Below are 14,266 nucleotides of genomic sequence, written 5' to 3'. Positions count from 1 at the left end.
TGGACAAAAAACCTGACAGAAACATAAAATGGCTTTTACTTAGATAACTGGTATTAAATACAATCTTAATTTTTCTGCCAAAGTATGTATAGTTTATCAAAATGGTGTGATCATCCACTCTAAGTCGCTGGAATAAAATTCAACAATTAAATGTTAGTTCATGTCTTTTATTATTAACTCATATATAATCACTTGTCTTCTGGTTTGTTGAAGCAATAGGTCAGACAACATTTGCCACAGTAATGTCTGTCGAAGTGGCTAGCCATAAAAACTCCAGCACCACACTCATCTGAAGGGCACTCCCGACGAAGGCGACTGATTTTGCCATTCTCATCCACCTAAATAAGTACAAACCTGCTGTTAAGATAATTTTATAACATATTCTGAAGTCTAAGTTAAGTGACTCAAAATTCAACCTTTAATATCGCAAAACAGTGTAGTTTTGTATTTAAAAGTACTTATCACAACAAAATATTAAACAAAAATTAAAGTCTTGCCTTGCAAGTGGTTGAGAGTTAAGACCTAAACCCAGATCTGACTTCAAAATCAGAACTTGGTTTGGAATAAGCAGCTAAAAGTGAACCTCATCATATGAAGCTTATTCAAATACCAAACAGAAAACAAAAATTTATAAATTTATATAACAAAAATTTAATAGAAAGTTTAGAACCAGAGATGCAAACAAAATTTATTAATCTGTGGATAAAAACGTTTTTATGAAACTGACACACTACCTACTGTACGCTAACAAGGCACCCAGAAACGTTTTTATTACATTGGCTCACCTTATAGTATTTCAGGACTGCCAGTTTAACCTTCTTTCTCTTATGCTTATTCTTCTTGGGAGTGGTATAAGACTTCTTCTTCCTTTTCTTAGCACCACCACGAAGTCTCAACACAAGATGAAGAGTGGACTCCTGTTAATGGAAGAGGATGAAATAGGCTTTAAAATAATTAATGCTCATATTCCACTAAGGGGCAACTAGCTTCACACACCTTCTAACTGGATGTGATAAATACAATAAGTTTGGGGGAGGGGGAATCAACTACTTGTTTATAAGGAGATTTAAGAACACATCAAGTCACACCATGGGAAGCAATCTACACAATCCAGGCTGTGAGAAACTAGCAGTGTCTCTGAAATGTTAATGCAAGAGTCACCAAGGAATCTATTGCTAACGTTATTCTCCCCCACTTTTGCGTGCTCATCAAAACTTACAAAGATTTACATTTAAAGGACTGCTCTTTCCTCCAAACAGACCTTTTGAATGTTGTAGTCAGACAAAGTACGTCCATCTTCCAGTTGCTTGCCAGCAAAGATCAGTCTCTGCTGATCAGGAGGAATCCCTAATAAAAAATAAAGTCCCATCAGAACAAGGGCATCTGATTAGATTTATGGATAATCCTTACTCAGATAAAGGGTACTAATAGCAGTCACTGAATTCTTACTACAGGCTAGGCATGTTAAACGCTTGCCCAACTGACCTTATTTAATCCCAGTAACAGTTAACACATATTACTACTACCTTCATTTTTAGATGAAGCAGGGTAGAGAATTAAAATAGCTCACCCAAGTTCACAATTAGGAAGAGCAGCCCTCGTTGGCCCCAGGCACACAAATATTTGTTATTATTTCAAAAGCATTTCACTTTGTCAATCCGACATCTTCCAACCACCCCCCCAACAGCACTTATGTCCAGTAGTTAGGCTGGCGCCGGTACAGGTTAATTTCCTGAACTAGAAAATATTACTTGCCTTCCTTGTCCTGAATCTTTGCCTTCACATTTTCTATTGTATCCGAGGGTTCAACCTATGAGTTTAAAAATGCAAATACCGGTATCACAGTAAAAAAAAACTAGAAAAAACGCCCAATTCCATTTGCAAGTTATCACAGAACCTAGCCGGTGGAGAGCTGAAGCCTACCCCAGCAAAGCTGACCACTCACCGAGGGGGCAGGCAACCGCCCCAGGACTGCCTCCGGCGAGCACACTTCCTGAGCCGAGCACAGCCCAGGTCCCACTGCGGCGACTGCGCCACACGCGCTCGCGCCCACCGGTGGAAGCGCCTCCCTCCCCCCACCGTGGGCCCCCTGCTTTGGCTACCTGGCCGGAACTACTGAAGAGGTGAGAGCCCGTACTTCAGATATCGAAAGCCAGCCCTAGCCCCTACTCAGCCAACAACCCTCAATTCAGGGTCATTTTACAGAACCCAGGCTCTTAAGCGCATTTTAAGGCAGAAAGCGGGGGAAGTCCCAGACTTCACTTCAGGCCCTTATTCAGGCCTTGACTTCCTCACGCCACCTGACCCGTACCTCGAGAGTAATGGTCTTCCCCGTAAGGGTTTTTACGAAAATCTGCATCCTGGCGGCGGTTCCACCTGAGGTTGAGGTAAAGGAGGAGAAGGGTCAGACGTGGGGACACAGAACAGTGCACCGGATAGGCCGCTGGCCGGAGAGAGGCCCGAGAGCATATACTCACCACAGATGGCGGATCGGAAAGGAAAGCAAGGCGCCGGCCCACGGGGTTTCCTGGCGCCCCCGCCAGAGGCCCCACCTCTTAGGCGACCACGTCAAATGCCGGACTGGTGTTACAGCGGCTGTCTAACCACATGCCGCCAGATGCGGCCATGAAACTCATTCCTCCTTTCCTATCTGAACTTGTTTTTCACTTTAACCCTCAGAATGCTCTCGAAATAGTAGATTTAAACAAACGAAAAATGGCTTTAAAAGGGTTTGCCCATACAAGCCACGTGGCTAGGAGGGTCTTTAGAAGGGGGTGGGGTTGAGGGGGGGGTCCTTATTGGAGGAAAAGGAAGGAAATGGAACTGTCTTCTGGGGATTGTAGTTTTCCACTGCTTTCTTTTAGTTAGGACTACTTGTCCCAAGATGCAATTCCACATCTACGGTTCCCTAGTAACTATATACAAGCGTTGGAGTCAGTGTTTGGAGGAAGGGGTTCAGGTGAGGAGGGAGGATGGTAGAGGCGGAGTAATGGTTTGAGGGGAAACCAGACTAGGTTAAATGACTAGGAGGAAAGGTTAAGAAGCGGGCGAAGGGTTGGGGAAGGAGGGTATCGTTCACTCACAGACACAAGCGGTGAGGGGCGGGGGATCGGCGATGTGCCCGCAGTCGCTTTGGCCTCTGAGGGAAGGGAATTCATGTGGTCAGCTCCAGCCAAAGATAGGTAGTATTCAAAACCTTGGGTTCATCTTTTTCCAACTGTAACTCCTCCCCGTCTTCAACCCCCAAATCTGTCCCAGTCTGGGAAAGGTTCTGGGCCTGGTGTAGGACTCTTTAGTGTGAAACAGGGTAATATGTTGAAAATGTCCGGAGTTTTCAGGTTTTAAAATGAAGCCATATGGGAAAGAATCCTGCGGAATGAGTAGTTGGCTGTAGAATTTCCAAGTCGGGACATTGGGAGTGGTTGTGAAGGAAATCTTCCAAGGGGAAGAATTTGAGAGTATGTGCAGGGTTCTCTCCTAGGAAGGCTGGCCCATTAAAAGCAAGTCACACCTTCCTCTGGCCTTTCTCCACTGCACAGACCAAGGAATCTTTTCTAATGTACACTCCCAATGTCTTCTCTATCTCTGTATGCCCTCTCCTTTGCAGCCCCAACCCCAAATTCAGGCTCTCCTTAATTTTCTCCTGGAAGAATTAATTCTCTAACTTCTCACCTGTCTTCAGTCTTTCTCCTTTTCTAACCCAGTCTCATTTTTGCCCCCAGAATATTCTAAAAAGTAAAGGTGATTATATCGTTATTCTACTTCACCTTCAGGATAAGAATCCAAATTATTTAGTATGATGTTCTGCCTCTGCCTCCCTTTAAGCCTATTCTGTCAAACCCATTACTCACTTTACACTTTAATGATTGAGCTAATTGAAGTTCCTAGCTTACCTCTCTTATGCTTTGGCACTTATGAAAAATCCATTTTTATTTTTCCTGGAACCTTGTTCATCCCATATTCTGCCAACTTGTCTCCATCTTTACAACAAAACTTCTTCAAAGGTTGTCTATACCCACTGTCTCCAGTTTTCCCCTTCCACTGATTGAACCTACTTCAATTAGGTTTTTGTCCCTACCATTCCAGTGGAATAGTTCTTGTAGGTCACTGATCACCACCATATTGCTAAATTCACTGGTCATTTAATCTTATTTGATCTGTCAGCACTTCACACAGTTGCTTACTCTCTCCCTCTTTGAAACTTTTTTTTTTTTTTAAAGATTTTATTTATTTATTTGACAGAGATCACAAGTAGGCAGAGATGGAAGCAGAAAGAGTGAGAGGAAAGCAGGCTCCCCGCCGAGCAGAGAGCCCGATGTGGGACTCGATCTCAGGACCCTGAGATCATGACCTGAGCCGAAGGCAGTGGCTTAAACCACTGAGCCACCCAGGTGCCCCTTTTTTTTCTTTTTTTAACCTGACTTCCAGGATACCTCTCTTACTTCTACTTTCCTGGAAATTTTCCAAGCTGTTTTGCTGCTTTCTCTTGATCTACCAGACCTCTAAACTTTGGAGTTCAACCCCCACCAAGGCTAATTCATCAGAACTCTGCTTTTTGACATTTCCCAGTTCATTTTCATTCTGCCTCATAACTCTATTTTTTTTTAATTTTTATTTTAAGTAGGTTCCATGCCCAGTATGGAACCTAATGTGGGGCTTGAATTCATGACCCCAAGACCTGAGCTGAGATCAAGAGTTGGAGGGACGCCTGGGTGGCTCAGTTGGTTGGACGACTGCCTTCGGCTCAGGTCATGATCCTGGAATCCCAGGATCGAGTCCCGCATCAGGCTCCCAGCTCCTTCTCCTCGCTTATGCTCTCTCTCACTGTCTCTCTCTCAAGTAAATAAGTAAAATCTTTAAAAAAAAAAAAAAAAAGAGTTGGACACTTAATGGACTGAGCCACCCAGGTGCCCCATCCATCTCATACTTTTAAATACCATCTATATGCACATGACTGATAAACTTATCTCTCACTCAGACCACTCACTAAGACTCTGTCTTCACATATCCAGTTGACTACTCAATACCTCTCAGACAACCCGAAGTCCTGATCTCATGAAATTGCTCTTCCCATCTCTGCAAATGGCTATTCCCATCTTCTCATTGCTAAGGCCAAAAACTTCATAGTCATCCTTGACTGCTCTCTCATATCCACATACTCTCTTATACATAGCAAATTCTTCTTGGCTTTATTCGGTATACAGAACACTTCTCACCACCTCTGCTATTACTGCTGTGATCTAAGCTGCCATTATCTTTTGGCCAGATTATTGCAGTAACCTCCTAATAGTTCTTTCAGCTTTGACCCTTGTCTTCACAGAGCATCAAGAAAGACTCTTTGAAAATGAGCCTGGGTGGCTCAGTGGGTTAAAGCCTCTCAGGTCATGATCCCAGAGTCCTGCATCGGGCTCTCTGCTCTGGGGGGAGCCTGCCTCCTCCTCTCTGCCTGCCTGACTACTGGTGACCTCTGTCTGTCAAATAAATAAATAAAGTCTTAAAAAAAAAAAAAAAAAGAATGTATGTCAGCTATCACTCTTCTGTCTAAAGCCCTCCAGTGGCTTCCCATGTCTCTGAGAGTGAAACATAAATTCCTTTAAGTGAGGCTGTTGCTCCAGCACTGGAACAACAAGGCAATGTTCCAGCCCATTTTTCCTCTTGCCAATTCTGCCTAGTAAAAGGGACACCTTTTTCTAACTTGTGCAAACATGCCCCATGGTGGAACTGGTAGTGGTCCTGACTTCAAGGCCTTATATCCTATAGGATCTGGCAGCTACCTCTCTGACCTTACCTTCTTTGTCCCTTTCTGTCCTCTTCTGGCCCCACTGGCCTTCTTGGTGTTTGTCAGAGATGCTCTCCTGCTTTGAGCCTTTGGACTTGCTGATCTGTCGGCATCAAGCACTCCTCCCAGGAATCTTCAAACTACTTGTCACTTTGGGGTGCCTGGGTGGCTCAGTGGGTTAAAGCCTCTGCCTTCAGCTCAGGTCATGGTCCCAGGGTCCTGGGATCGAGCCCCACATCGGGCTCTCTGCTCCACAGGAAGTCTGCATCCTCCTCTCTCTGCCTGTGTTTCTGCCTACTTGTGATCTCTGTCAAATAAATTAAAACAAAACAAAACAAAACACAAAAAATAACCTAAAATGTCACCTTATCAGTGAGGGCTTTCTTCTCTCCCAGCATAATGCCTTGTATAAAATAGCACCCTCCCACCTTCTTTCTAGTCCCTATTCCTTGCTTTATTTGTTTATATAACTTAGCCTCATGTGTCATCTGTATTTGGGGGTGTTGTCTGTCTCTCCATTTGAATGTAACCTCTGGGAGGTTAGGGACTTTGTTTTGTTTGGTGCTGTATCTCTAGTGTCTAGAATAGTGACAGACACAGTAGGTATGCTTCCCCCAATTTATTGGATAAATAAATGCAACACAACATAAGCATTGCCCTAGGTGTTGTTCCATTAGATGTTATTCCTGATGTTTCCCTGCCCTCTCCCACAAACTAGCCCCTCTTGGCTTTTGGAGTCCATTGTGCCCACCTCTGTCACACTACCCTCTCTGCTCTGTAGCAATGGGTTATTTAACTAGTCCAATAGACTTGACTGGGAATCTTTGTGACTTGTTTTCTCTGTATCCCTTTGTGTCTAATATGAATGAGTGAGTGAAAGGTCATCTGCGTTGGTTTATTTGACTCGGGCATTTTGTAGATGCTGAGAAACAGTCGCTTTAGCTGTGTTGTAGTTTGAGGCACCACAAAGTCATGTCTTCTGAGCAGACCACATTATTGCTAAGTGACTATTGATTATTAAGCATTTTTTAGTACATTTTCTGCTAGAAACTGTACTGTGCACTGGAATGCATATAGGTAGGGAAGGATAATGGGGATAGAGAACATTTTGGTTTCCGCCTACTGGGAGAAATAGAGAATATAAACAGAACACTATTATAGAGTGGCTGAGTACTAATACCATGATAGAAGATATGCACAGTTCCATGGGAGAATGTAGAAGTTGACCAAGTTTAAAGGAATTCAGGGCAGCTTTCCTGGAGCTATATAAGCCGAGATCTGAAAAATGAGTAAAAGCCAACTGAGTAAGGATGGTAATAGGAGTGTTATCTCAGTGGGGGCAGGGAGTGTTGAGGATGGAGAGAGAGAATACAGAGATGGGAGAGAATCAATGCAGGACTCTCAGCAAATTCATGGCAAGGGCACAAAAATTTAGACAGGGAGAAAGATTTGGACTACCCAGCTCCTACAGGCCTACATAGGCTAAGTGAAGGAACTTAGATTTTATCCTAAAGTTAATAGGAGGCCACTGGTATTCCGTATAACCACTAACTCTCCAGTGGTCATACCCAATCTTTCCTCCTTACACTACTGTCTTTTACTATCTGAAATTACATTGTTTATTTATAGTTTGTTTCTCCTACTAGATTGTAAGCTCAAAGGAGCCAAGAACTTATTTATTACTGAAAATCTAGCTATAAAATAATGCTGGCAGTTAGTAAACAGTAAAAATTAGTTGAATGAGTGAATAAGGAAATTGATTTCTCACTTGGGAAAACTGTTGATCCATTTATGGGTTTTTACCTTATTGGAACTACCTATGTTCATTTACCAACTGGTTTTTCATTGTCCAGTTCTTCAGCATGAAGTAAATTAGGTCTTTTAAACTTTGGTAAGTATTTTGGTGTCTCCCTTCTCCTGCATATGACCTGTGGGCAGGATTTATAGGCCATCTATGTCATTTTAAATAGCCAGATATCAATTGCATCACTAAAACATGGTAAAATTGATTTAGACATTTACTCATCACAGCATTATAGTGGAAATGTTCAACAGTGGGGGAATGATTAAGTTAAGTATGGTGTGCTAGTCAAATACGCAATTATTAGAAGTCTTTTTTTTTTTTTTTAAGATTTTATTTATTTGAGCGGTGCCTGGGTGGCTTAGACCTTAAGTATCTGCCTTCAGCTCAGGTCATGATCCCAGAGTCCTGCATTGGGCTCACTGCTCAGTGGGAAGCCTGCTTGTGTTCCCTCTCGCTGTCTGTCAAATAAATAAATAAATAAATAAATAAATAAATAAAATCTTTAAAAAAAAAAAAAAAGATTTTATTTATTTGTTTGTCAGAGAGAGAGAGAGCTCACACAAGCAGGGGGAGCATTAGGCAGAGGGAGAAGCAGGTTCCCTTGAAGCAAAGACTTTTCTCCCAGTAACCTGGGGTCATGATTTGAGCCCAAGGCAGGCATTTAACCAACTGAGCCACCCAGGTTCCTAGAAGTCATTTTTTGAAAACTATTCAACAAGTGGAAAAGTGCTTTTAATATTGAGTGAAAAAAAATGAGGATGGGGCGCCTGGGTGCTCAGTGGGTTAAGCCTCTGCCTTCGGCTTGGGTCATGATCCGAGTGTCCTGGGATTGAGCCCCGCATCAGGCTCTCTGCTCAATGGCGAGCCTGCTTCCCCCTCTCTCTCTCTGCCTGTGTTTCTGCCTACTTATGATCTCTGTCTGTCAAATAAATAAATAAAATCTTCCCAAAAAAATGAGGATACAAAGCTGAATATAGAGTGTGATCCTAATTTTTGTAATTATAAAAACTGGAAAGAAATATACCAAAATATTAAATAATCATTGTATTTGGGTGGAGGATTCTGTATGATTTTTAGTTTTTCATTAATTTTCTTTGGTTGATATTTTCCAATTTTTTTAAAAAAGATTTTATTTATTTATTTGACAGAGATCACAAGTAGGCAGAGAGGCAGGCAGAGAGAGAGGAGGAAGCAGGCTCCTTGCTGAGCAGAGAGCCCCATGCAATGCGGGGCTCTATCTCAGGACCCTGAGATCATGACCTGAGCCAGAGGCAGAGGCTCAACCCATTGAGCCACCCAGGCTCCCTATTTTCCAAGTTTTATAGCTGAATATTCATGGGTAAAGGAGAGTTGGGAAGAGTTCAAATGTTTTGTCTTGCCAGATATTTTTCAGTAAGCCATGGGTTCTGTTTGATGTTAATGTGAATAGTTTTCAGGAATCAACTTCTGTATTCAACTGGATAATGATTCTTTATTTAAAGAGCAATGGAATGTAGCAGCTTGAAACTGTGCTGGAAGAGGACTCTTACCTTTGATATCATTGATGGATGGATTTTAGAGGAAGTTCTGACTTCTTACTTTTTAGTTAGTATGTTTATTTTACAGATAAGAATTTTAATGAAGTTTATAATAAAATAAATTCGTGAGTTGTTTGTAGCTATCATGACTACCTAGGCCAAGTAAGCACGTGGGTAGAGAAGTATTTGACCTTGTTTATATCATTAGGAGGCTTCCAAACTGCTTTTCTCATGTGAAGCAAGCAAAGTGGTAAACCTTCTGTTAGAAAGTATTGAATTAAACATAAGAAACCATCCAATCACATGACAGATAGGCTTGGTTCCTAAAAAGCTCTTTATTGACTGGTGTTTGGTATTTCTATCCCAGAGGTAAAGCACTTGACAGTAGAATAGTTAAGATCTTTTAATTCATAGGTTGAAATATTTATCTCTGAGATAAATATTTTAATTTATTATAATTTTTATTTATATTATAATTAAATTTTTATAAATTAAATTATATTATAATTAAATTTATATTATAATTTTTTATAAAATTTTTATAAATTAAATTATATTATAATTAAATTTATATTATAATTTTTTATAAACTTATTAGAAATGACTTGATTTATTTTAAGCTTCAAAGCAATTGATGGTCTTTTTTTCTTTCAGGCTTGCCAAAGGTTTGGCTTTTTTGGAAAAGCAAGTCAAGACTTAAGTCTTCTCTGGTGAACAAGTGTGCAGATTGTGACATATGTCCATTCAAGAAATAAATAAACATGCAGTGCTCCCTCCTATCATTAGTAGGAGTGACAAGGAATTTTTGGAAAGTATGCAAAGATACATAATCACAGAAACTGAAAGAGTGGGCTGTAACAAGGAAGGACCTGCTGATGAATATTACATCATATACCGAAACGTTTTTGATAAGGTATCAAAGCTCATAGGATGAGGGAGTTTTCATGGGGTGGAAATGGTCTGTCTTGACAACTAATATTCCTGCCTCAGTGATATCACTGCTTGTTGAGTACACGGCGTTTCTCAATTTTGAGAAGTTCATCCAGTGTATTGGGAAGGGATGAATGGGGAAAATACAGTGCTGGATTTCTATCACTAGACACTTAATGAGTGTTTTGATTGTTTTAGCTTGAGTACAGGCTGTCAGTATTTTAGCAACAATTTAGTTGTGCCTTCTAACATCCTTTTGGTCTTTTATCTAAAAATATCTGATTTGTTAGGGATTGGACTGCCAAGCAGGAACCTGCTAATTGTTGTAAGTTTTGGCTTCGATTGGATCTAGCATATTAAGTTGGAACCCTTTGTGAGTTAGAGGTCTTGATAGGTCCAGTAGGCAAGAGGTTTGACTGGACCGAACACTGGAAATAGAGGAGTTTAGAAAATGTTGTGGCTTTATATAACATTTGATCTTGCTTTTTAAGATTTTAGAAACACTTATTTTTCCTTACAAACAATTGCAGTTTCCCCTTTGGTTCCTTGTTTTTTTGTTTGTTTGTTTTTTTGTTTTGTTTTGTTTTGTTTTACCTTTTTTTAACCTCCTTGGAAGATGCCCTGGCAGTTGAATAAGTGGAATCAGCATCCTTTCCTTTTTACCCAAAAGAAATAATTATTTATCTTAAGAATTCTGTAGACTTGGGGTGCCTGGGTGGCTAAGTGGGTTGGGCCTCTGCTTTTGGCTCCGGTCATGATCTCAGGCTCCTGGGATGGAGCCTCGCATTGGGCTCTCTCCTCAGCAGGGAGTCTGCTTCCCCCTCTCTCTCTGCCTGCCTCTCTGCCTACTAGTGATCTCTCTCTCTGTCAAATAAATAAATAAAATCTTAAAAAAAAAAAAAAGAATTCTGTGGACTATTGGTTTCTGAGTAAAACAGTCACAGGCAAAATAGGAACTCAGTCTTTTAATTTTTTTTAAAGATTTTATTTATTTATTTGACAGATAGAGATCACAAATAGGCAGAGAGGCATGCAGAGTTGGGAGGAGAAGCAGGCTCCCTGCTGAGCAGAGAGCTGGATGTGGGGCTCTATCCCAGGACCCTGGGATCATGACCTTAGCTGAAGGCAGAGGCTTTGACCTACTGAGCCTCTCAGGCGCCCCTTTTGTTTAATTTTTAAAGAGTATACACAAGAATCTTTTTCCTCCTCTAATTAAAATCATAGTGCATCACTCTAAGGAAAAATGAGCACAAAGTAGTGATTTGTACCTGTAAGTGGAATTAAGAAAATTGATGAGTATTCATAAGAGTATAAAATAAACAGTCTTTTCTTTTAAGTCATCTAAAAACACTATCTTTTAGAATTGGTACATTGGCAGGTTAGCCTCATTTTATATGTCATTATGATCAGTGATACTGCTTTTGAGTAATTAAGGAATATATCGTATGACTGTTTAAAGGCAGTGTTTTGAGTGGTTGCATCAATATCAAGAATCATGCTGGGGCACCTGGGTAGCTCAGTGGGTTAAAGCCTCTGCCTTCAGCTCAGGTCGTGATGCTGGGGTCCTGGGATCGAGCTCCGCATGGGGCTTTCTGCTCAGCAGGGAGCCTGCTTCTCCCTCTCTCTCTGCCTGCCTCTCTGCCTACTTGTGATCTCTGTCAAATAAATAAATAAATAAAATCTTAAAAGAAAAAAAATAAAATAAAAAAAAAGAATCATGCTAAGATTCTACTTACCTGAAACCAGCAGAGGAAAGTTATCATAATGGTGACACGCTTATCTTGGCATGCCCAAATACTGATACTTGTTGGAAGATTTTTTACATGAAGAGCTGTCTGCTTTAAATTAGTATAGCTCTAGTAAAGTCATTTTGGAGGTGGTGTTAGTTAATTTAATTCTTAGAAAAAAGACATGGGAATAAATAAAAGATAATATTTACATCTGTAGTCCTTTTCGCCCTATCTCCCAAGACTTCCATGTGGACTATCTGTCCATTGTACAATAATAAATTGTACATTTGTGCCTTGTAAAGAATCCTGTTCTTCAGGACTGAGAGGGGTCTGAAATAGAAATTACTTGGTACTTAAGAGAAACTTTTCTTCTAGTTTCTCAATATAATTGGTCTTTCCTTTTTTTAAAAAAGGATTTTATTTATTTATTTGCCAGAGAAAGAGCATGGGGAGGGGGAGGGCAGGGAGTGAGAATACAAGCAGGGGGAGCATCAGGCAGAGGGAGAAGAAGGCTTCCTTCTGAGCAAGGAGCCTGATGTGGGACTCTGTCCCAGAACCTGGGATCATGACCTGAGCCAAAGGCAGACACTTAACCAACTGAGCTACCCAAGGGTTTCTGATCTTCCCATTTTCATGTTATTCCAGCACATTTGATTGTTAAAAAGCTACTAATGACTGCCTTCTCCAATCTTTCTTGCCTTGGAAGGATCTAATTGGGCAATGATGAAAGTATTAACTTGCATCTCTGAGTACTTAGAATCAGAGAACAAATCCCAAATTCTGCTTAGAATCACACATAGAGGATTTTGCAAGTGCATGGTGCCTAAGTCAAGCAAGGAGGACCTGAGACTCCTGTAACAAGAATTGAGGGTAGGTTATAGAAAGAGCCAAATACTTAGTAAGCAAGGAAGACCAAAGCTAGGAAGAGTGAGCATCTATAGAAGAGGGTGAATTATGGAGGCAACTATCCTCTGGAAATGGCTGTTTTTTGTGTTTCTGGTAGCATGTACAGGTAGCCTGTGTCCATATATAGAAGCTGAGGTGGAATGACTACCCTTCCTCTTCTCGCTCAGACCCCTCTTACCAAGTCTCAAGTTTAATGAAAACCTGACCCTCAAACTTGAATGATGTAGAGCCAGGAAGTCCATATGTCAGGGTTAAGTTGGTTGGCTATAAGAGAATAAGGAGTCATGAGTGCTGTGGCAAAATGAAGAACCAATGTAGTCTAAAGTTCTAGCTGATTACTGCCATTAGGAATGGGGATTCATGTTGGTAGGTTTTCAGTTTTCAGGAGAAATGGAAATTGAGTTTTTGGTGAAATTTCCTACATTTTAAATATTTTTGTGAGTCAAGCAAAATTGGATTCTACCTGTAGCATGCCAGTGTGTTTCCTTTCCTTTTATGCATTTCCTGTGCCTTCTTGACAGTTCCTATTAGTGTTCTTCTGAAATTTGTGTCTTCTAGCAAGCAAGTATGGGAGCTGATTGTGGTGTCATTACAAGTCTGTTCTCTCCATTAACGTACCCAAATTATATTGGATTGTTGTGGCATATCCTAGAGGCATGTGAAGTGGAAGATGGCCAGGAACAGTGGGGTATTTAATTTGGAAGACTACAGAGTAATAGCCTCTGTTTCATTAAAGGTTCCTGGGTGGCCGTCCTCCTGGTTTGGGTAGATGGGTAATAATGTCAAAAAGACAATCAGTATCTCCCATTCACATATTCTCTACTGATATTTACCACTGATCTCTTTGTACTATTTCTTGATAGACCAGATCTCTTCCAGAACAGATAATTTTTTTTTTAGATATTGTTTAGCTAACAGAAAACCTGTGGGGGATAACAGAGACTAGAGATGTAGCTGGAGTAGACAGCATAATATTCAGCTTTCAGGGAAAATTATGGATTGATCATATCTATTCCCTATACATATTGATCCCTTCTAAAATCCTCATATGCAGAGTTTGGAAACCATAAATTATAAGCTTTTGTTTTTTAATTGAAATGCTTATTAATTATTTTTGTGTGGATAATGCATACACAAGATAGGAGTGAAGGAAGGAAGGAAAGAAAGGAAGGAAAGAAGGAAGAAAAAAGAAAGAAAAATAAAGAAAAAGAAAAGAAAACCAATAAAGAAGAATATAGATTGGAAAGTTAGGTCCTGTTCACCTCAAACCCTGCTTCCTCTTTGCTTCTCTGCAGGTACCCACTGTTTCTGTTATTATTATCCTTCTGGAGATAATCTGTACTTATACACACCATTGGAAACTATGAATATGTAGCAGGTTTTCTATAGTTGCACTTGACATCTTAGCAATAGAAATGCAACTGGGGAATTGAGAGTATTAATTAACCAGTAGGAGCCGATAGGTTAGAAAAACAGAGAGGTGAAGGGAATCCAGGATTTTAAGGACTGAATGAAGCCAGAGACGTAATTTAGAGATAGTAAGGAATGATGGGCAATTATATTTCAAAGATCTATAATTGAGATAATTAGACCTGATATT

General features: G+C 40.5%; 2 protein-coding genes across 5 annotated transcripts in view; one reads left to right on the top strand and one right to left on the bottom strand.

Annotated features, from left to right (window-relative positions):
* Positions 1–151: 151 nt before the first annotated feature.
* Positions 152–2,567, bottom strand: RPS27A (ribosomal protein S27a). Its single transcript, XM_059187694.1, has 6 exons — positions 2,478–2,567; positions 2,312–2,376; positions 1,756–1,810; positions 1,262–1,347; positions 786–917; positions 152–338 (listed from the first exon to the last, which is right to left on the bottom strand). Exons 2-6 carry the CDS (start codon positions 2,357–2,359, stop codon positions 189–191), a joined length of 471 nt encoding a protein of 156 aa, XP_059043677.1. The 5' UTR covers positions 2,360–2,376; positions 2,478–2,567; the 3' UTR covers positions 152–188.
* Positions 2,568–2,856: 289 nt separating this feature from the next.
* The window catches only part of CLHC1 (clathrin heavy chain linker domain containing 1), a 39,601-nt gene continuing 28,191 nt past the window's right edge, over positions 2,857–14,266 (top strand). The window contains exons 1-3 of one of the 4 annotated variants that reach the window (XM_059187683.1): positions 2,857–2,959; positions 7,633–7,670; positions 9,755–10,013. In XM_059187683.1, the coding sequence (XP_059043666.1) occupies positions 9,837–10,013 (177 nt within the window). In that variant the 5' untranslated portion in view covers positions 2,857–2,959; positions 7,633–7,670; positions 9,755–9,836. Of the gene's footprint in view, positions 2,960–7,632; positions 7,671–9,754; positions 10,014–11,072; positions 13,962–14,266 lie in introns of those variants that run through there. The other 3 variants (XM_059187684.1, XM_059187685.1, XM_059187686.1) reach the window with 3 other exon arrangements.

This window comes from Mustela lutreola, chromosome 9 (assembly GCF_030435805.1).
Source record: "Mustela lutreola isolate mMusLut2 chromosome 9, mMusLut2.pri, whole genome shotgun sequence".
NCBI lineage: Eukaryota > Metazoa > Chordata > Mammalia > Carnivora > Mustelidae > Mustela > Mustela lutreola.
The sequence above is the reverse complement of the archived record's forward strand: the minus strand, read 5'-3'. Positions and strand labels throughout refer to the sequence as shown.